General features: G+C 58.5%; 1 protein-coding gene and 1 pseudogene across 22 annotated transcripts in view; one reads left to right on the top strand and one right to left on the bottom strand.

Annotated features, from left to right (window-relative positions):
* Nucleotides 1-5,799: 5,799 nt before the first annotated feature.
* On the bottom strand, nt 5,800-6,882 carry LOC106998226 (DNA damage up-regulated protein-like; annotated as a pseudogene).
* A 75-nt stretch (nt 6,883-6,957) lies between these two features.
* CTBP1 (C-terminal binding protein 1) overlaps nt 6,958-22,485 on the top strand; it is a 38,048-nt gene continuing 22,520 nt past the window's right edge. For 5 of the 22 annotated variants that reach the window (XR_013417121.1, XM_078001479.1, XM_078001480.1 and 2 more), the window contains exons 1-2: nt 8,201-8,415; nt 18,776-18,930. Coding sequence is in view for 20 of the 22 variants with exons in the window: in XM_078001479.1 (XP_077857605.1) it covers nt 8,376-8,415; nt 18,776-18,930 (195 nt within the window). In the remaining 2 variants the exon portion in view is untranslated. 22 annotated transcript variants of the gene reach the window in all.

Genomic DNA, 22,485 nt, shown 5'->3' with positions numbered 1-22,485 from the left:
CCTTCTGCACCATTGCTGGGAATGTGAAATGGTACATCCATGATGGAAAACAGTATGGAGGTTCCTCAAAAAATTAAAAGTAGAATTACCCAGCAACTGAATTTCTGCACATATACCCCAAAGAATTGAAAGCAGGGTCTCAAAGAGATATTTGTATGCACATGTTCATAGCAGCATTATTCACAATAGCTAAAACATGGAAGCAACCTGTATTAGTCCATTTTCATGCTGCTGATAAAGACATATGCAAGACTGGGTAATTTATAAGGAAAAAGAGTTTTAATGGGACTCAGTTCCATGAGACTGGGGAGACCTCACAATCATGGCAGAAGGTGAAATGCACATCTCACATGGCGGCAGACAAGAGAAGAAAACTTGTGCAGGAAAACTCCCCTTTGTAAAACCATCAGATCTCATGAGACTTATCCACCATCATGAGAACAGCATGGGAAAGACCTGCCCTCATGATTCAATTACTTCCCACTGGGTCCCTCCTATAACACATGGGAATTATGGGAACCAAAATTCAAGATGAGATTTGGGTGGGGACACAGCCAAACCATATCACAACCCAAGTGCCCATTGATGGATAAATGAATAAGCAGAATGTGGTATAAACAATGGGATACTATGTAGCCTTAAAAAGGGATAAGATTCACCCCATCTCTACTAAAAAGAAATATAAAAAATTAGCCGGGCATGGTGGCACCCGCCTGTAATCCCAGCTACTCAGGAGGCTGAGGCAGAGAACTGGTTGAACCTGGGAGGCACAGGTTGCAGTGAGCCGAGATCGCACCACCGCACTCCAGCATGGGCAACGGAGCGAGACTCTGTCTCAAAAAACAAAACAAAACAAACAAACAAGGGATGAGATTCTGACACAGGCTGCAACATGGATGAATCTTGAGGACACTGTGCTAAGTGAAATAAGCCAGTTGCCAAAAATACAACTACTACAGAATTCCACTTATATGAGGTGGTTAGACTAGTCAAAATTATAGAAACAGAAAGTAGAATGGTGGGTACCAGGGCCAGGGGAAGGGAAATGAGGAATTATTGTTTAATGGAGACAGAGTTTCAGTTTTGCAAGATGGGAAGAGTTCTACACAGATGCATGGTGGTGATGGTTGCACATCACAAGTGTATTTAACACCACCAAACTGTACACTTAAAATGATTAAGGTTGTAATTTTAAGTTATATGCATTTTACCACAAACTTTAAAAGTTGAAAAAAAGAAGTGAGGGCAGTCGTTGCACTGGGGAGAAGGAGGAGGGCAGTTACTGGTGGGGCTTTGGAGGGGTTTTTGACACAGTGTTCCACTTTCCAAACCAAGTGGCAATTACGCAAATATTGCTTTGCTTTTTTAAAAAAAGATTGTGGCTTTCTTCTTCCTAGAAGACTGTGTGTTGTCCTCTTGTCAGGCGTGCTTTGTTGAGAGAAGCTGCTCCATGGGAGAGCCTACATGGCTGGGAGCTTAGGGTCCCTCTGCCCAACAGCCCATGAAGAGTAAGCTCAGATGCAGACTTCCCCAGGCAAGCCTTCAGATGGCGCCACAGATGCTGTGCCATTGTCCTAATTGCAGTCTCGGGAGAAGCCAACATGCAGAGGACTCAAGCCATGCCTGGATTCTTGACTCATGGAAATGGTGAGATACTGAATGTTTTTTAAGCTGCAAAGTTTTAGGGAATTTTATTATGCCCCAATAGATAACAAATAATGCTACGTATAGAATACTGTGTTACTACTTATTTTATCTTGAGACTTTAAAAAAATAGATATTTGAATATTGCTTGGCTTTTATCATTGTAATTGATAAGGCTGCTTTCATGATAACTGCTTTTGGTGTAATCTGAGTGGTTTTCTTTTTCACTTTAAATTTTTTTTTTATGTCTTTTGTATTCTGTAGTTTTACTCCTAAATGTAGAAGTGTAGTTTCATTTTTTTTCCCCCAGTTCAAGTCTCACAGTGTTCCTGAATCTTAGGATTCACATTTTTCATGAAGTATAGAACTTTCTTGTCATTATCTTTTTAAATACTGTTGCTTCCTCATTCTTCTAATCATTCAGAACGGAACTCTCAAAGATGTTTGGGATCCCCTCATTCTGTCATCATGCTCTGCCTCACACCAGAAGTAATTTCTGCATATATCACAAATTCAGCTTTCAGCTGGGTCTAAATTGCTTTTTAACTCACTCATTGAGTTAATTTTAGCAAGTATGGTTTTCCGTTCTAGATATTCCATTTAGTTCTTCAAAACTGCCTATTCTTCCCCCATTCCCTTGCAATCGTATTCTTGTTCATGTACTTTTTTTTTTTTTTTTGAGATGGAGTTTCGCTCTTGTTGCCTAGGCTGGAGTGCAATGGCACAATCTCGGCTCACCGCAACCTCCGCCTCCCGGGTTCAAGCAATTCTCCTGTCTCGGCCTCCTGACTAGCTGGGATTACAGGCATACGCCACCACGCCTAGCTAATTTTGTATTTTTAGTGGAGATGGGGTTTCTCCTTGCTGGTCAGGCCGGTCTCGAACTCCCCACCTCAGGTGACCCACCCACCTTGGCTTCCCAAAGTGCTGGGATTACAGGCGTGAGCCACCGCGCCCAGCCTCATTTACTTCTTTTATTACTGTAATTCTTAACCATGTTAAACATGTTTAATTAATGTTCTCTTTTTTGCTCGATTCACCTTCTGAAGACCTTTGGTGGGGGAGTCCGTTCCTGCTTTCACACATCTGTTGACTTCCCTCATGTGGTTCTTTCTTTGCATGTCTTGTACTTTATGATTGTAAATTCATCTTCAGTGGGTTTTATGGGTAGGAATTGGAGGGGGCTAGATTGAGAATGTCTATGTGATTTTGCTTCTATCACTGTGCCTGCTTCTGTCATGGGCATCAAGGGTCTTACTGGCCTGGGCCCAGGTTTTATATCAAGTTATTTGCTGCAGGGGTGGTAAGGCCTGGACTGTGAAACCTGTGAAAATTTGATACCTAGGCTGGGCACGGTAGCTCATTCCTGTAATCCCAGCACTTTGGGAGGCCAAAGTAGGAGGATCACTTGGGCCCAGGAGTTCAAGACCAGCGTGGGCAACACAGCTAGACCCTGTCTCAAAAAAGAAAAATTCAATACCTGAAGTCTAACGAGACTCTGAGTCCTGATTATCAATTTTCAACAAAACTTGTTTCTGTCTCACAGAACCACAACAGGCAGGCAAACACAGAACCATCCTATTTTCTTCCTATTTTCATCCTATTTCTGTGGGCACATTTGTTCACATCTCTCCTGAGGGTGTAACCCTTTGAGTGCCCTTGTTCCAGTTCCCGATTCACGTGGGTCCAGGGAGGCCTCGTCTCCTTTCCCATGTGAGTATGGAGACTTAAATCCCGAGGCTCCAGATCAACATTCTCCCGGGCTGCTGCCCTTTGGCTATCACACTTCAAGACCTGGTTTTCAGTCTTCTGTTTGTCTCTGGTTCCTGTCACATCCCTGACCTCCTTGTGAGCTCAGCTGTGCATCAAAAGTTTGTTGTTTCTATCTTGTGTTCACAAGTTCTGTTCTGGGAGGCTTTTAGGGTTAGACCATCACAGGTAAAGACAGAAGTGGAAATCTACTTTTGCACTATTTCTAAGATCAATTTCTAGGCTCGTTTTCAGAACATTTGCCATCCCTCTCTGCTCTGGTTTGAATAACTGCCCCCTTCAAAATTCATATTGAAGTTTGATTGTCATTGTGATGATCTTAAGAGGTGGAACCTCTGAGAGGCGATTCAGCCACCAGGGCTTTGCCCTCCTGAATGGGCTGGTGCTGTTATCATGGGAGTGGGCTTCTTATAAAAGGGTGCATTCAGCACCCTTTCCTTTCTCCCTCTCTTTGCCCTTCTGCTATTCTGCGATGTGAAGATGCAACAAGAAGGCCCTCACCAGATGCAGCCCCTTGAGGTTGAACTTCCCAGCCTCCAGAACCATAAGCCAACAAGCTTCTGTAAACTATAAGTTACCCACTCTGTAGTAGTCTGTTACAGCAGCACAGAATGGATGAAGACATCCTCTGTATCATTTTGCAATCCTACAAGAAAGGTGTTCTTTTGTACTCATTTCATCACTGGCTAAACTGGACTCTAGAGGGCTAAAGTAACAAGGCAGGTCTGTCCGCTTCCAGAGGACCTGTCCTGCAGTGGCGGTTCTGGGCTCCCCTGGGCTTTGTGGCACTTTACAGCTTGCAGTCATCCTGCAGGTAGATGTTATTTCTCTTCCCATCTTATGGCTGAAAACCAAGCCCTTATAGCAGTTATACAAGTTATGTGGCAGTGTTCAGCAATTGTATTAAAAATATTTTAGGTAGACAATGTGGTGTGTATATGTAATGGTACACCAGTCAGCCTTAAAAAGGAAGACAATGCTGCCATATATGATGATATGGATGAACCAGGGCGTTATGTGAAAAACCCAGGCACAGAAAGACAAATGCTGCATGATCTCACTTACAGGTGAAATCTAGAAAAGCTGAACTCACAGAAGCAGAGGGTAGAATGGTGTGTATCTGGCACTGGGGCTGGGCAGTGATGTTGGTCAAGGGATACATTTCAGTTACATTGGAGGAATATGTTCTAGGGATCTATAGTAGGACATGATGACTATAGTTAGTAACAATATATCGTGTGCTGGAAAATTGCTGAGAGTAGATTTTAAGTGTTCTCACCACACCAAAAAACGACGAGTGTGTGAGTTAGTGCATGTTAACTTGATTTAGCCATTCCACAATGTATACATATTTTAAAACAAGTTGTAAACAATAAATATATACAATTATTATTTGCCAATTAAAATACATACATTTTAAAATATTTTAGATATTTGTCCATTTTTGTTTCAAGTTTACTTGTTGGTCATTTTATTGTTAAAAATTTCTTGGTTGTTTTTGGCCGGGCGCAGTGGCTCACGCCTGTAGTGGCTCACGCCTGTAATCTCAGCACTTTGGGAGGCTGAGGCAGGTGGATCACCTGAGGGTCAGGAGTTCGAGAGCAGCCTGACCAACACAGTGAAACCCCATCTCTGCTAAAAATACATAAAATTAGCTGGGCGTGGTGATGGGTGTTCTCCAATTCCAGCTACTCGGGAGGCTGAGATAGGAGAATCACTTGCACCCAGGAGGCTGAGGTTGTAGTGAGCTGAGATTGCACTATTGCACTCCAGCTTGGGCAACGAGCGAAACTCTTGTCTCAAAATAAATAAATAAAAATGACTGTTTTTTTTTCTGTGTGTACATGACTGACAACACCAGTGGTTTCCTTTAACACCTCATCAACGTTCCCAGGCACTTTTTGTATTTGAGGTATGTGAAGTAATAGGGTGGCCCTTGTCCTGAGTGTGATACTGAACACACCGACTGATAAAATGGGGGCCTTTGGCTGCACACCAGACGCTCTGGGTACTGATGAGCTCGCCCCCGACTCTGCCAGAAATCAGAACGGTGGTCCAGGAGAGTTAGCAGAAAGAGGAGGAACCAGACGCAGTGATCTACCTGGTTTGTCCTGGTGTCAGGTAACTTGGAGTTTTTCTTTCACACGTGGCTGGTACACAGGAGCACTCATAAATACCCGAGTTGAATAATATAGTCCATTGACCTGGAGTTGCATGAAGCAGCATTCATCCATCCAAAATGCTGATGCTTCTTCAGAGTGTACTGAATTTTCCCCCAATCCTAGGTTGTCCCACGTGATGGACAAAAATACCCCGTGTGGGAATGAAGGCTGGCCGGGGGGAACCTGGTGCCCAGGCTTCTGGCATCCCCACCAAGGTGACTCTCCAGCGGCTCCTAGGACAGCCCATCCGTGTAGGGCAAACGCCACGAGACCCTCCTGTGTGCAGGCACATGACAGGCCCAGGCACAGGGAGGCAGGTGGGCAGGCACAAGAGCAGCCAAACACTGACCCTGGAGGGCGGGGGTCATCTGCTCATCATGGCAAGGACTGGAAGTGGGAGAGGCAGGCAGCGCCCACTGGGGTTGGGACGAGCTGTGCACACGGCTGGGTGCACACAAAGCTGAGGCTTCTTTGTGAGCAACACAGTCACATTTGGGTGTAGGAATCTTGGCTGGAGTTGCCCAACGTGGGGAGCAGACAGCTCTGCAGCCAGAATCACAGCTGGAGAAGGAAGCACTTGGAACAAGCCAGGACAGTGGGACGGGCCAGGGCCAAATAAGAGTCGTGATAACGCACTGACAAGTTGTGTAGAGGGACACTGTGCAGACGGAGGCCATGGGGCGTGCTGATGGGGAAGACGATGGATCCCTGGCTGGCATGCATCCCTCTCCGTTCTTAGTTGCCTGTGGAATTCCAGCGAGCTCTGCTCCAGCTACACTGGACATAAAAGTGCGCAGGAAATGGATCCTGGAGAGGAACTGCTCTTCTGGACTGAGCTTGCTGCTCAGGGCAGCCTCACCTACAGGACCCAAAGCCTTATGTGATGTTTGCTGGACACTCAGCCACGTGGCTGCCTGTTGAGCTCTGCCAGTCCACGTGGGAGCCAGGAATTTCTCCCCAGAAGCCTCTCCATTTTATTCACCAATGCCCAGTAAATCACAACCTGACTTGCTGCAGAGGATGGAGTGCCTGGGACCCGTCTGTCCCCAGCTTCCCTGGGGAAAGAGGGAGTGGCATGTCCCTGCTGCCTTCTGGGCTGCCTGTCCATGCAGAGCAGATAGGAAAGTCCAGTGAGGTCCCTGCCTGTGCACTCCACCAACCACATCATCCCTTCCCGGCAGCCTCACCTAGGCCCCTCCATCTGTGACCCCTTGTCCCCTGCACCGATGTCTGGCCTTGGAGGTTGCTGCTCATTTTTCTGGAATTTTCTTAGATCTCTGCAGGGCTGCCCCTCCCCCTACAAGGGCTCCACACGTGTTCCCTCCTTCATGACTCCCACTGGGCTTCCCTGACAGGGCCCCACCCTCCCCAAAGCTCTGGTGACACCTGCCAGGTTTCCTCCAGGCCACAGCTGGGCAGCCCGGTCTTAGAACAGAAAGTGGTACGCATGGCAGGCCCGACTGAGGGCCCAGCACTGTCAGTGGGGTCAGAGGTCTTCCCAGGCCTGGAAGGGCAGACATGGGCTTCTCAGGGCAGCCTAGGACGCGTCCTCACGAACCACAGCGAAACTAGAGCAGGTGTCTCTCGGATAGGAGTCTGCATCATTCCGTCTCCAGGCTGTGGTTTCTCAAATTATGCAACTATCTGATCATTCCAGTGTGCTCAGAGTAGCCACGCGCAGAGGCCCTTCCCACAACTCCCCACGGGGTGGATGGAAGCGTCCACTCGCGGCGCGAGGAATATCCCTGGGCCCCTTGGGAGAGTCTGCAGGGGCAGCCCCTGGGTGAGCAGGCCCGGTGCGGCCTCTCCCTGAAGGGACTTTCGGGCCCTCCCGGGTCGGGGCGTCTCCCGCAGCGGGCAGAAGCAGAGCTGGCTACAAACCCTACTCTTGTTAAAGGAGAAACGGGGTCGAGAAGGGGGTTCTCCAGCCCTGAACTTCCCGGGCCGGGAACAGCGCCCTGGGCCGGGCAGAACGCGGCCCCTCCCGGAGTCGGGGTCCCCCCCGGCTGGGGACGAACTGGGGCGGGCGCGCTTCTCCTCCCGGGGCCCCATGTGCGGCCGGCTCTTGGACGGTAAATCAGGGCCCGGGTGGGGGCGATGGGGGGAACCCGCGGCCTCGGTGCCCCTGGCCAGCCCCGGGGACAGCGGCACCGCAAGGACAAGTCTTCGGAGGCGCACGGGCCAGGCCGCGGGGCCAGAAGCGAGCGGGGGAGGGCGGCGGCTGGCGGGGCGGGAAGGGAGCGGGGCGGCCGCTGCGCGGAGGAGCGCCATTTACGTTCGGGTCCGTTCCGGGCGCTGACGTGGGCGACCCTGCCTCGGCTTCCGGGCCCGGCGCCGTCCCGCAGGGGGCCTCGGGGCGGGCGGCGCTCCCGCCAGCGGTGCTGAGCCCGGCCCGACCCTGCCCGCCTTCCTCCGGGACAGGCGGTTTAGAACGTGCGGAACACCGGGCCTCGGGCCTCCGCCGGGCTGCAGGCCCCGTGAGCTTCCCGCCAGGCTCCCGCCCCGCCCCGCAGCCGCGCCCGGCCAGGCGGGCCCTGAGCCGCCCGCGTGAGTCCGTGCGCCGCCCGCGCCGGGAACCAGGAGACCAACCGCGAGGCCCCGCCCGCGCGCGCCGCCGTGTCCCCGCCCGCGCGGTCGTCGGAGCGCGGCTCAGCGGCGCGGCGGAGGCTCGGCACGGCGGCGGCCAGGCGCAGGCGGGCGGGCGGAGCAGCGGACGGCACCGAGGCCGCCCCACGCGCCGGACTCGCGGCGGCGCAGCGCGCCGGAGTGGTCGGGGCCCGCGGCCGCTCGCGCCTCTCGATGGGCAGCTCGCACTTGCTCAACAAGGGCCTGCCGCTCGGTAAGGCCGCGCGCGCGCGCGTTTCCGGCCGCGGGCGGGGGCGGGGCGGGGCGGGGGCCGCGCGGGCGGGGGGCGCGGGGGCGGGCCGAGCGCGCGCCCGCGGGCCGCCGGCTTTGTGTGCGAGTGCGCGTGCGCGCCGTCGTCCGCGCGTGGCCGCGGTCGGGGGCGGGACCGCGGCAAGGGTCGTGCGCATGCGCGGGCCGCTGCGTGTGAGCGAGCGCCGCCGTGTGCCCTCCCCGCCCGCGGCCCGCGCAGGTGACACAAAGGGGCCCGTGGGCCTCCAGGCTGCTCCACCGACCCCAGCCCCATGGGACCCGGGACGGCACCCCGAGTCCGAGTCCCGATCCCCGGCCGCTACCCCGTCCCCGGTCACGACCCCGCGGCTGGGCCTGCGGGACCGGGGTGGGAGCTGCGCCGTGCGCAGCTACGGGTGTCCTGGGGAGCGCGCTCCCGGGCCACTCGCGGGAGCGCGCCCCCTCCCGCCCTGAGGCTGCCGGCGACCGCGGCCGCGCGCTGTGGGGGAAGGGGACGGGGCCCGGGCGCCGGGTCTGACCGTGGAGGAGGCCGCCGCCCTCAGACCGGGCCCAAAGCGCAGCCCCCGGCGGTGACGCGGGCGGTCCCCGGGGGTCTCCGCTCCCGCGAACTCCGCGAGGGCCCGGCCCGGCCCGGCGCCTCCACCTGCCTCTGCCTGTGCCGGCCCGGGTCCCGGGGCGCCTTCCTCGCCGGCTGCGGCCGCGGAAGCAGGGAGCACGGGCGGACGCCGGGCGCACGGCCATCGCCATCTTGCAGCGCCCGCATCCTGGGCCGGCCCGGGCCGCTCCGCGGAGCCTTTCTCTCCCTCGACCCGGCTGCAAAGGCAGAGCCCGCGCGCTTGATCCCCGGGCCAAAACTGGAGCGTTCTCTGGCGGCCTCCAAGGGCACCGGTGTCCGGAAGCCCGGCCGGGGCCAGAGCCCTTTTGCTGTAGTCTCCGCGATTGCCGGGACAGAATTCCCTTCCAGTGGGGAAAAGGGAAGGCGGTCGCGCCCTTCCCGGTGCCCTGAGTGGGGAGGTGAAACCCTGAGAGTTGGGGCTAGAGGGCCCGGAGCCAGGGCCGAGGCGGCGGGTGTGCAGAGTGCTCCGTGGAGCCCGAGCACCCCCCCCCCAAGTCCTCTCCACCGTTTCTGTAGGAGCTCGGCAGGGAGCACAAGTCCGTCAGGAAGAAAACGGCGCTGGTGGCTGGGCCCGCGCCGCGGGCGTCCTCGCTGAGCTCCTAGCGCATGGCCTGTGCGCGTCTGTGTACCCGTCTGCGGCTTGGGGCAGGGTTGGGGCAGCACCGTGGGGTAACTATTTGCCGTTGCAGCTGAGGATGACAGCTGCGGTTTGGGGGTCCCTCGTTCTGTGTCCTGGAACTTTGTAGGGCGTGGCTCTGCCCTGGGCCTCAGCACCAGGTCTCCCCTGCCCGCCCAGGCCTGGCCACCTCCCTCTGGGGTCTGGGTTTGGCTCCTGGTTGGCACTGTCAGCTCTGCAGACGCGTTTTGCCCTTTGTGATTCTGTCGCCCATCTTTGAGCACCTGCTTCCATGCTGGCGTCCTCTGCAGAACTCTGGGAGGGACATGCAGTGGGGGCTGCATCTACTCACTGCCCGGGGTGCCTTGTCCACCTGCCTGGCCGTTTTTGAGGTGTCTGCCATGTCCGCAGCATGTACTTCGTCCTGTCAGCCTTGACCAGGGCAGCTGTTAGTTCTGAGAGGTGGACATGTGGTTGGGAATGTCAGTGAGTAGGATCTTCCGTTTTGCACACTTGTCATTAACCTGAGAACATGGCAGTGGGGGAGGGGAGGTTTGGCCCCGGGTGCAAGGGACTGTGGGCTGGTCCTGTCCGTCTGCTGAGTGGGATGGGCCTTGGCCCAGTCCTGTGGGCTTGGCGCAGAACCGACCCCAGCCACATCCTGGGGAGATTGGAGGTGCTGGCTGGTCCTGTCTGCCTCCTCCAAGGGCTGGGAGCCCCCCACTCTTTGGACGTTTGTAGTGTAAGGTTCCATTATCCAGCAGACAGCCACTGTTAACAGTCACTCTGTTAATAAGTTTTTTCTGGAGGAACCCTGGACGGAAGTAGTCACGCTCTGCAGGAAACGGGTCCCAGGCTCGAGAGGCCCAGTCTCTTCCTTTGGAGCTCAGAGGTGGCTGTTCAGCCACACCTGGCTCACCTGGCAGTTTTTCTCCTCTGACTGTAACTAGCCCTTTCAACTTCCTGTGGCCACTGCCCCCAGAGTGTGACCTGGTCTGAGCTGATGGTGGCGTCCCTGAGCCAAGAGGCGTACGGCTGGTACCACTAGTGTTGCTGAGAACCCTTCAGGCAGCGCTCTGTGCCTGGCTGTGCCCTGGCGCTCCCCACGCAGTGCCCAAGTCAAAGGCGTGTGCCCTGTGAGGTGTTTACCCGAGTGACTCTCCTTCCAGAAGGACTTCTTGTTTTCCCCTCCACTCAGGGCTGGAGAGGGCTCCGTCTGGGTGGTGCTGACGGTGCAGGCCTGGCTCAGGGCCCAGGGGTGGCCAGGAGGTGGTGGAGGCAGCAGGTGGTGTCCTCCGGGTTCTGTGGTTGAACTGCATCGCCTGAGGGAACGCTGGTCAGAGTACCGGGGTCCTCTGGTGGTCGCTGGATTTTGGTAGTTGTGGGTAGGAGCTCTGTGCTGGGAGTGTCTGGCCCCCCAGGTCCTCCATTGTCGGCTGCAGTGGCCAGGGCCCACTACTCTCCCCCACACTGGGTCGGGGTAACCCACAAGATGCCACCTGCATCACTGACCGTCCCTTCCAGAAGCCCGTCCAGCCACACACTCCATGTGGTATCTCCCACGAGGAAACGTTCAGTTTTTTCCTGTAAAGTCAGAGATCTCTTGGGTGGCCTTTTGTCAAGCCAAACATTAACCTTGAGTTGTCTCTCTGGGTGGCCAGGCGGTGCCAGTTCTTATGTGCGTTGAAGGAGAGTGAGGATGGCCCTGAGGGAAGCCCAGTTGGTTTGGATGGGGAGGAGTTGGGGCTACGGCCCTGAGAGAGGTGTGGGTGGTGTTGGGACCAGGCCCCTTCTGCACCCTCCCCTTGCACCGCCATCAGCTCCCCAGGCCTAGTGTGGCCCATGCCACCCTGCCCACCCATGCCACCCTGCCTGCCCATGCCACCCTGCCCCGCCACCCGTGTCACCCTGCCCACCCGTGTCACCCTGACCTGCCACCCATCTGTGGTGTGAGGGCTGCTGGGCTGCCCTGTCTGCATGGCTGGCATGAGCCTCAGAGGCGTCCGAGGCTGCCTCTCGAGTGGTGTCATGTGTAGAGTGTCCTGTTGAGAAGGAGAGGAAGGGTGTAGCCCTGATACCCCACGCGTGGTAGGAGCCGGGAAGGTGGTGTTCTGGGGGTCCTGGAGCTCACAGGGCATGTGCATGTGCTCCCTGAATAAACAGGGAAACGTACGGCTCCACGGGTGTCCTGGAGAGGAATCTTGCTGGCAAATCCGTGCCTGTGATCGCAGCCCCTACACTGTGTCCTCTGAGCTGTGATACGGCCCCACAGGCCCTGTGGAGTACCGTGGCTCCCTGGCTCACAGGGATGCTGTCGTCGGAGGTGCCGTAACGGCTCGTGGGTGACTTGGGCGGTGTCTGTCTGGGGCGCTGTCATCGGAGGACCTGTATCAGTCCATGGGTGACGGGCAGTGTCTGTCTGAGGGAGGTTCTGGTGGCCCCATGCTCTCAGCCCAGTGGCTCCACGCTGCTGTGTAGTCCTTCTTGAGGGCCTGCCTTCTCTGCCGTTGAAGGGCAGGGGCTCAGTTCCCTCTGGGTGGCAGGCGGCTGTATCTCAGGACCGGAAGGCTCCAGGTCAGGCTGTGCACAGCCTTCGTTCATGTCAGCTCCTGGCTGGGCAGCACAGGGGCCTCCAGGCCTGGACAGCCAAGGGGGGCATCTCACCAGTGCCCAGATGGCTGTGCTGGGGACTTGTGGCAGGACAGCTTTGTCATAAGATGGCCACTCGAGCCTGGAGTAATCAGGGCTTACGGGGACAGGGCAGGGTGAGGGCTGGTGAGACTGCCCAGCCTGAGGGTGCCCTTCTGGTGGTTGGGGAGCTCCTTCCTGGGCAGCGGCTTTAGGGGCTGCTGTGGAGAGGGAGAGGTGAGGTTGGTGAGGAGGGGCTTTTGGGACACACTGTCCTGGTAGAGGCTGTGGGGGAGGGGAGCATACAGTTGGCCCAGCAGGGCTGGCCAGTGGAGGCACGTGGAGGGTTGGTGGCCGCCGAGCCTGGGTCTGAGCAAGCGGGGATGGAGACCAGGTACCGAGGCTGGGGAAGGAACGGGGGCAGCCGCTTGGTCCTGGCACATCTTGGGGTCCCCTGGGACTTCCTGGGAACCCCAGTGCCCAGAGACCCACTGTGGCTGTCTGGCGGGGGGGCAGGTCCCAGCCCGTGGTGACCCCCAGTGTGCCAGGGCAACCCTGGTCCCTCTCCAGAGTGGACCAATGCCCAGCACACACGTGGTTCAGGGCCGAGTGGGCAGGCATGGCCAACAGGAGGGAGGATCCAGCAAGCAGCTGGTGATGTGTGTCCAGAGACAGGGTGTTGACATGTGGCCAAGAGGTTCTGGGGTCATCAGGCCGCCACCGTGCAGCCCCCACCCCAGGACTTAATGGCTCCAGAGAACCTGGGGGCTGCTGCCCTCATCTCACCCCAATTTTCTTTAAAATGAATTTTTATTTTAGAACAGTCTTAGCTTTATAGGAAAATAGGAAGCTAGCGCAAGCTTCCCACGTGCGCTGCACTCACTCCCCTCGTGGGTCTGTGGAGTGCTTTCTTATAACGTAAGGTTAAGCGTCTGCAGGGTGAGAACCTGGAGACTGTCCTTGTGTTGCTGTGCTGAGAGCCGTGTGTGGCTGTGAGTTTTTGATGAGGAAAAGCAGTGTGGGTCCTGGGTTTGGACAGCGCAGGCCCCTCTGGGAGCCAAGTGCCTTCACCTCGGAGCGTGTGGGGGAGGTACAGAGCTGGAGCCCTTGACCCTGACCGGCCAGCCAGGAAGGCCGTAGGAGGTCAGCTCCCTGGCGTGAGGTGCCCAGGGCCTCCGGCGTCACCCTGGGTGGGGGCTCCAGGACTTGGACGCTGGCTGTCAGCGGGGCAGGTGTGGCCCAGCAGGGGGCTGCTTTGTGGGTGCACTGTGGCCCCAGGATGGTGCAGATGGTGGGCAGACCTGCCCCAGGGCTGTTTCTGAGACAGAGGCCCCTGGAGGAGAACCAGGTGCTGGGCCTCAGGTGTCTGTTCTGAACTGGGGCAGCCTTGGAACAAGGAGCCGCAGGAGGTCCCTGTGGCACGGGGCCCTGGCAGGGCCACCCCAGGGAGTGCAGGGCCACAGGAGTCCTGCCGCAGGTTCCTCGGCTCGGGAGCTCACGGCCTTCTCACTGCAGAGTCCTTTCAGGAGGGCCAGGGTGGCCTTCCCACATCTGCTTCCTCCTCAGAGACACAGGTGTGGGTACATACTGGCCAGTATTGATAAGCATTGAGTGGTATTGAGGGGTGTCGATGAGGCTCCAGGAGCAGCGGCCGGCGCCGTGGTGCTGTGGGCAGTATTGATGAGTACTGGCTGGTGTTGAGAGTTTGACTGGGCGTGGGTGGTGTGGTGCTCTGCCCCCTGGCCAGGCTGGTTCGTGGGTGAAGTGTGACATTCAGGTGGTTTTCTCCTGTCCTTTTAGTTTCTGTTTTTATGCAGGATCCGGGTGCCACGGGGGGATCTGGCCTTCAGGGCAGGAGGCTGCAGCGCAGGTCATGGGGGGCCCAGACGCAGGCAGTGGGATCCCACTCCACAGTGTTGCTCTTGGGCCCTCCATCGGGAGCCCCATACAGCACCTGCCATGAGGAGTGGTGTTGGGGACCCTGGATGGGACCTGTGTGTGTGGGGCTACACCTCAGCCCCTGTGATGGTGTCTGTGGAAGCTGGAGGCGGTCAGCCTGTATGCTTGAACCCTGCAGAGGGAATTGAGGGGCGGAGATTTGTCTGCGAGGCCTCTGGCAGGGGTTGGCCTTACGGCGCACCACCAGGGTCTTAGGCTTGGCTGAGTGGCCCCTCCTGGCCTGGCAGGCAGTCGTCTCTGCCCATGCCTGCCACGCTGCTGGGCTGGTGGTGGCTGGCTCCTGTCCTGGTTAGCCTGATGTCAGCTGCACGTTGAGGTCAGCGCCTGTGCTGTGTCTTCCTGCCAGAGCAGGGATCAGGTGTGGGTGGCTCAGTGACACCCTCCCGAGGGCTGGGCGATCGTGTGCACTCCCAGCACCCTCTACCTTGCAGGGCTGCGTTCCTGGAAGGCTTGGACCCCTCAGGTGCCCCCTGCCCCTGTGCATTCAGCCATCAGGGTTCATGCCCTCAGCTTCCCGCCAGGCCCTGGTCGTAGCCGTCAGGAAGAGCTGAGCCGTGCTTTTGGGAGAATCGAGGGAATGTCGCTGGGATGCACCAAGGGTCGGAGGTGGAGCTGGCGTGGCCCAGGGCAGGCAGTACCAGGCCAGATGCTGGAAAGCCAGTAGCTCCTCTCCCGGTGGCTCCTGGGAAGTTCCACGTCCTTGCCTGGTCACAGAGGCCCGGGAATCGGTGACATGAGATAGAAGCTTCCAGAACAGGAGGCAGAGCCCTTCCACAGTTTCCCTGCCCACAGCACACACCCTGTGCCCTCCGCCCCCTGGTTTTTGGACACTGGGGACATCTGGGTGCGGCTAGAGCCTGTGGGGGTGGCCGCAGCCCTGGGGGGCTGTTCCCAAGAGTCAGCCTAGGGGCCATTGGGGCCTGGCCTCGGGCCTGGCACTGCGACCTCGGGGTGAGCGCCCCTCGTGTGTGTGGCAGGAGCCGGGGCCCCTGGCTGGCAGCAGGCTCCCGAGTCCAGGTAGGTCCCGGACAGCAGCCCCGGGCGTGGCAGATGCAGTGAGGTCCACTTCTGAGGCGATCCCTGGAGTCTGTGAGTTCTGGTCGGACCTTCGATGGCATTTTAATGTGTCTCTTGTGTTTGATTTTTAGTAAGACTTTGACCCCGACGCAGGCTTCAGTGATTGCCGTGGATCAGAAGCCTGAGCGCTTTGGCTCGAGACAATTAAGGACGTGGGATGAGGCTCCGAGACAGGACGCGGTTCTGCCTGGGGATCCTGAAGATAAAAAGCTTTGAAAAGTCGAATTCATGGTCGTGGAAGCTGAGGCCATATTAAGAGATGTCAGGTTGGTAGGAGTTCCTGGCGTCGGCGGCAGGCGAAGCCAGCCGGTCTCTTTGCGACCGTGTGGAGGAGGCACTGCCTCGGATCAAGTCGAGGGCCCTGGGCCGTGCAGGCGTCGGGCCTGACTGCTGCCACCTGGCCCCAAGTGTGCTCTGGGCGAGGACGGGCATCCCTCGAGGGAGGGCTTCCTGCACACCTGGCGGCAGAGCACAGCTGGTCAGGCCTGTCCGTGGTGTCTGCCGTCTGTTTCTGTCGGATAGTGTCCGAGAGGCACGGGGGGCCTCCGCGTGGAGGCCGCCAGCAGGAGGGCAGAGCCCCACATGGAACCCTGGAAATCTTAGCTGTCCACCCGGCTGCTCAAGAGCAGGGCCACGGCCCCGGTGGAGCTGTTCCTTGTGGTTGATCTGTGTTCTCTGGCCCGGAAGTGCGTGCAGCTGGAAACAGCCTTGGGCTGGGGGGTTGCTGTAAAGCCTGCTTCAGCACAGGCCGTGTGAATGTGAAGCCTCCTGAGTGTCCCCAGGCCCGCATGGGTGGGCTGTCCAGGGGAACCCTGGCACGGTGGTCGGGGGCAGCTCATGGGTGATGTGAGGAGGCACCTTGGGTGCCTGAACCTGATGGGGCCTCGTGTCTCCACCTGCTCCTCCCTCCCCACCGTTCCGCTGAGGAACCCAGCTCCCACTCACCCAGCACCCGGGAGTCCCTCCAGGCCGTTCCGATGAGGGACCCAGTTCCCACTCATCCACACACGGGAGTCCCCACAGGCGGTTCCACCAGGGGACACGGTTCCCACTCACCCAGCACCCGGGAGTCCCTACAGGCAGTTCCGATGAGGGACCCGGTTCCCACTTACCCAGCACCCGGGAGTCCCCACAGGCCGTTCCGATGAGGGACCCGGTTCCCACTCCTCCAGCACACAGGGGTCCCCCCAGGCAGTTCCACCAGGGGACCCGGTTCCCACTTACCCAGCACCTGGGAGTGCCCGCAGGCCGTTCCGATGAGGGACCCAGTTCCCACTCCTCCAGCCCACAGGGGTCCCCCCATGCAGTTCCACCAGGGGACACGGTTCCCACTCACCCAGCACCTGGGAGTCCCCACAGGCAGTTCCGATGAGGGACCCGGTTCCCACTTACCCAGCACCCGGGAGTGCCCCCAGGCCGTTCCGATGAGGGACCCGGTTCCCACTCCTCCAGCACACAGGGGTCCCCCCAGGCAGTTCCACCAGGGGACACGGTTCCTACTCACCCAGCACCCGGAGCCCCTCCAGGCTGTTCCAATGAGGGACCCGGTTCCCGCTCACCCAGCACCTGGGAGTCCCCACAGGCAGTTCCAACGAGGGACCCGGTTCCCGCTCACCCAGCACACGGGAGTCCCCACAGGCGGTTCCACCGGGGGACCCGGTTCCCACTCACCCAGCACCCAGGAGTCCCCCCAGGCCGTTCCGATGAGGGACCTGGCTCCCACTCCTCCAGCACACGGGAGTCCCCCCAGGCAGTTCCGATGCAGCCGAGTGGTCTGCAGTGGTCCTGCGTGTCCACGCCTTCCTTGTCAGAAGTGAAATCCAAGGACGCTGAGAGCAGATGTCTGTCCACTCACTCAGAAACAGCAACATAAACCTTTCCTCTCATGAGAAGTAATCACCACGCACAGTGGGGAGGAAGGCCGTGTGCAGAGGGAGGCCGTGTGCAGTGTCGCTGGGCGGCTGCCTGTGGTGCTCGTGGGCAGCTGTAGTCCGGAGGGAATGGAGGAAAGGTGAACCAGGACACGGTTTTGACCGTGCAGACCCCATGCTCGGGATCTGGGCTGGTCCCGGTGCCTTTCCTGTCTCGAAGGCAAGTGGGCGGAATGGCCAGTGGCTCCTCCGAGGACGCTGGGGCGCGAGGACCTTGTGGGAGGGTCATGGGCCCAGCCGTACTGGGAGCCCTTGGCTTTGGGGTGGTCAGTGGAGACCCATGCCCCGTCCCCTGCAGACCCACTGCATCCCTGGGCTGTCCACCAGCGTTTCTTTTCTCTGCCGTGGGTTCCAAGAGGCACTTCCCTGCTTCCTGGATACTGGCAGCTCGGCGGCCTCTACTCACCAGCAGGTGGATGGGGCGGGAGACTGGGCTGAGCGTGCTTATGGCCGCGGCCACTGGGGGCCTGCTGGGTCACTGTTTCTTGGTTCTGTCCTGCACCTCCCCTCCTGCTGGCCGAACGGTTCTGGAGGCTGCTTGGTCTCCTGGGGCTGGTCTTTAGGGGTGGACCGGCTGGGCCCTGGCCCCAGCTCTGCCTCTGCCCAGCTGCCATGGGCCTGACGGTAGCCCTGCCTGGTGCTCCCTGCCCGGCACGGGGCCGTTGGGCGGTACCTGGAAGCTGCCATGCTTCTGTGACGCCTCAGAGCCCTTATTTCTCCACTTGGCCTCAGTGAAGCTTAGTTGTGTCATACGCAGAAGGAGTGGGTGTTAATGATCTTTAATCGTCTCGTTCTGGGAAGGTTGGGTACAGAGTGGACTTTAATAGGTTTTAGCCCTTTTCTTTCCTTGCTCTGTTTCTTTTCCCTTCAAATCTGTAAATGGAAGTGATGCCAGGCAGAGCGTGGGGGGCGTCCCACATGAAACATTGGTGATCCCATCAGGGATTCCGGGCAGCCACGCGGTAGCCCAGGCAGGAAAGGGACAACCGTGTTCCCAAAGGCCCGTGCTGCCATCTGTGTTCTCCAGTGTCCGGGTCCCTCCTGTCCCCCTGCCTCATGGAGCTGCCCTGGGTCTCGGAGGGTCTGGGAGGGTCTTGGAGTCCCTGGGAGGGTCTGGAGGTTCCTTGGGGGGTCTCGGAGGGTCTCGAAGTGCCTCGGAGGGTCTCAAAGGGCCTGGGAAGGTCGCAGAGGGTCTGGGAGGGTCTCGGGGTCTCGGAGGGACCTTGGAGGGTCTGGGAGGGTCTCGGAGGCCCGGCGCCCAAGGAGGATGGTGGTGGGTGTCTGCAGTCTGTGTCCACTCGAGTTGGTGAACTGAAGCACACACGAGTCTGTCTTTCCCGTGGATTTTTAATTTACTTTTTACAAATAACAAAACGTATAGGATAGAAAACCCCCGGGCGTCAGCCCTCATTGACCCGTGCACGGTGGGTGGCGTGGAGTGGGCTGTGGCCGCAGGGCCGCAGTGGTGCGAAGCTGAGCACTTGCCTCTGTCTTGCAGGCGTCCGACCTCCAATCATGAACGGGCCCCTGCACCCGCGGCCCCTGGTGGCGCTGCTGGATGGCCGGGACTGCACAGTGGAGATGCCCATCCTGAAGGACGTGGCCACTGTGGCCTTCTGCGACGCGCAGTCCACGCAGGAGATCCACGAGAAGGTACCACCACGTGCTGGCGTGGGGCTGGAAGAACCACACGCTGGAGGGGAGTGGGGAGGGACGGGAGCACAGCAAGCCCAGGCCGAAGCGGGTCTGTGTGCCACTGGGGCAGGAGCGGCCTCTGTCCCAGTCACCCTGCGCCATCTGGAGGTGGACACGGGGTTTCCCCTGCACCCCGTCGGGAGGTGGACACGGGGTTTCCCCTGCGCCCCGTCGGGAGGTGGACACGGGGTTTCCCCTGCTTTCCACTGGGAGGTGGACACGGGGTTTCTCCTGAGCCCCGTCGGGAGGTGGACACGGGGTTTCCCCTGAGCCCCGTCGGGAGGTGGACACGGGGTTTCTCCTGAGCCCCGTCGGGAGGTGGACACGGGATTTCTCCTGCTTTCCACTGGGAGGTGGACACGGAGTTTCTCCTGAGCCCCGTCGGGAGGTGGACACGGGGTTTCTCCTGAGCCCCGTCGGGAGGTGGACACGGGGTTTCTCCTGAGCCCCGTCGGGAGGTGGACACGGGGTTTCTCCTGAGCCCCGTCGGGAGGTGGACACGGGGTTTCTCCTGCTCTCCACTGGGAGGTGGACACGGGGTTTCTCCTGAGCCCCGTCGGGAGGTGGACACGGGGTTTCTCCTGCTCTCCACTGGGAGGTGGACATGGGGTTTGCCCTGAGCCCCATCGGGAGGTGGACACGGGGTTTCCCTGTGGCTTCTTGATTCATTTTCAGTTTTTCCCAGGGAGCAGGTCCTTTTGTGGCGGGGGTGGAGTGAGGTGCTTTCCCCCGCCTCAGATGCGCAGCGGTCTCGGCATTGCCCACGACCCGGCTGTGGTCCAGCAGTGGGCAGCCTTTGGGCAGCTTTCCTGATTCATGTTTGCTCAGGAGCTCCACAGGCTTCTCCGTGATGAGGGCTAGGTCGGTCCGGCTCCTCGTAGCCAGGGATCCGTGATTCAGAGCAGCTTTTTCCTGAAGACAGATGAAGAATCTGGGCCCGCAGGAGCTCACGGGAGAGGGCCAGGCCCAGGCCACAACCCGGAGAGGCCCGGAGCCTGCAGAAACGGGCGAGCCTCGCCAACTCTGGCCTGGGGCGTTGGCTGTTCTGGAAGAAGTGGCTGAGAGACTGAATTTGGCTTTGCTGGGTGCGGGACCCTGCTGGGATATCCATGGCCCAGAAGGTGACACCTGGAGTGAGGGTGACCTGGATTCTGACTCGCCACACGGTCGGCACTCAGCCTACTGACGTCTGAGAAACCTTGAATCTGGATTTTCAGAGACCCCGCACTGCTGACCCCAGGTGCAGAAGGAAATGGGACGGCCCCTTTAGAGGAAGACAGCGTCAGCCCAGGCCTCAGGTCATTTCTAGAAATCCTCGTCTGGCGCGGGGTCCGTCAGACACAAGCAGAGGTAACCAGGCAGTCAAGGAGATGCACAAAACCCACCAGCCAGGGAAGCGGCGCCGGCCCATAGGAGCTCCCTGTGCTGCCCACGGGCCAGTCACCCCAGCACAGCTCCCGGGAGGCTGGGCCAGACACCCGACGAAGAGCTGATGACCCTGAAACGGGGCGTAGCAGTGTCAGGGGAGAACATGAGATGTGAATCTGAGAAATGCTGAAGCTGAACGGGGGAACTGAGGGGCGGGTTTACCAGTGGGCCGGGCAGCAGTGGACAGGAGGGAACGTGGGAGAGGGCGAGATGAGGAAGGGTCTCCCTCACAAACTTCAGAACAAGACGGGGAAGGGGCTGGAAATGATGACGACCGCAAAAGCATTTCCAAAACGGACAGAAGACAACCTGATGTTAAAAATGTGCGTGGTCTGCCGGGAGCTCTGCCGGGGCATTCGCTCTGGGAGATTCTTCACGGTTTCTCATGGGGTTAGATTGTGCTTGTAATGCAGCCCAGCGGCCACGCTACTTTATCCTGGAGCCTCGGAACGTGCCGCATCCACACGCCCAGCGGCCACACCCCTTTATCCCGGAGACTCGGAACATGTATCCACACGCCCAGCGGCCACACCCCTTTATCCCGGAGACTCGGAATGTGCCGCATCCCCACGCCCAGCGGCCACACCCCTTTATCCCGGAGCCTCAGAACGTACATCCCCACGCCCAGCGGCCACACGCCTTTATCCCGGAGACTCGGAATGTGCCGCATCCCCACGCCCAGCGGCCACACGCCTTTATCCTGGAAACTCGGAATGTGCTGCATCCCCACGCCCAGCGGCCACACGCCTTTATCCTGGAGACTCGGAATGCGCGTCCACACACAGACCTGCAAGTCATGCTCCCTGGCAGCTTAACTCACCATAACCCAAACCAGAAGACTATCCCCCAGGCTGCCCTTCAGTGAGTGAGTGGCCGGGCGAACACTGGCCACCTCCCTTAGTGTCCTCCTCAGCAACAGGCGTGAACTCTGGGTCCCTACCACACCCTGGGTGATCTCGGCAGCGCGGTGGTGAGTGAAGAAGCTGGTTTCAAGGGGTGCACGCTGTATCATCTGTTCATCCCCAGGTGACGGGGTAAGCGTGACGGAAACAGTTGCCCGGGGTGCAGGTGGGGCATCTGCCGGCGGGCCAGTGTCTGGAATCGGCGTGTGGGTACATCACACGGATGTGTCCACACGCGTGCAAGGGGCTGTGGGTGAACTGCCCGTGGTGCACACCTGAGGGAGTCATGTGGCACCAGCTCGGTTTTGACAATGCCCTTGGTTAGGTACAGTTTTCTCATTGGGAAACTTTGTATTAAAGATACACACGTAGGAATGAAAAAGAGGCTCGTCGAAAACTTTCAATATTGTAAGCAACACTGACACAAGTTTTGCCAACGAACTGGAAAACTAAGGCAAAACAGATGTTTTTCTAGAATTGCAGTAATCCCAAACTGCCTTGCCAGGTTCATATAAAATGCAAATCAGTGGTCGGGGTGCGGCCGGCGTGGGCCCTGGCGTGAGACAGACTTCCTGCTCCCCACCCAGACTGCACAGCCCAGGGCGGAGAGAGGACAAGGTAAACAGAAAACCACCCCAGGGGACGCAGCTGGATTCTTGGAAGAGATGAGTGTTGGGAACGGTCCTGGCATCCCGGAGGGGTCTGAAGCAGCCCCTAAGCAGAAGGAGAGCAGGCGCCGCAGAAAGGAGCCCCCAGAAACTAGGAGAGCTTGAAATTTAAAACATGAGTGAAAATCTAATAAAAACAGGAAGTTTGAAGACACAGGGAAATGGCAGAAGCTAGAGATGGGAAGAGAAGCCACAGCCTCCCGGGGCTCCGTGTGGAATCTGAGGGGGCCGCCTTGATGCCGAGTCCCTGTTTCACAGTGTGTGGTCCTGCAGGAGGAGCTGGCTGCCCATGCTTTCTTGCCACTAGGGGTGGCCAAAGGACTGAACTCCAGCACAGAGGGGAGCAGGGCCTCTCCCTGCCATCCCTTCCCTGTCCCTGCTGGCCGGAAGCCAGCTGTGATGGGCGGAGCCTGGGTAGCCACCTTGGACCGTGAGTGGAGCCGTGTTGGGAACCGTGGAGCAACAAGACAGGAGGCAGGGACCCTCGTGGCTGTGGAGGGGGCTGCGGGCCACCT

This window comes from Macaca mulatta, chromosome 5 (assembly GCF_049350105.2).
Source record: "Macaca mulatta isolate MMU2019108-1 chromosome 5, T2T-MMU8v2.0, whole genome shotgun sequence".
NCBI classification, from domain to species: domain Eukaryota; kingdom Metazoa; phylum Chordata; class Mammalia; order Primates; family Cercopithecidae; genus Macaca; species Macaca mulatta.
The sequence above is the reverse complement of the archived record's forward strand: the minus strand, read 5'-3'. Positions and strand labels throughout refer to the sequence as shown.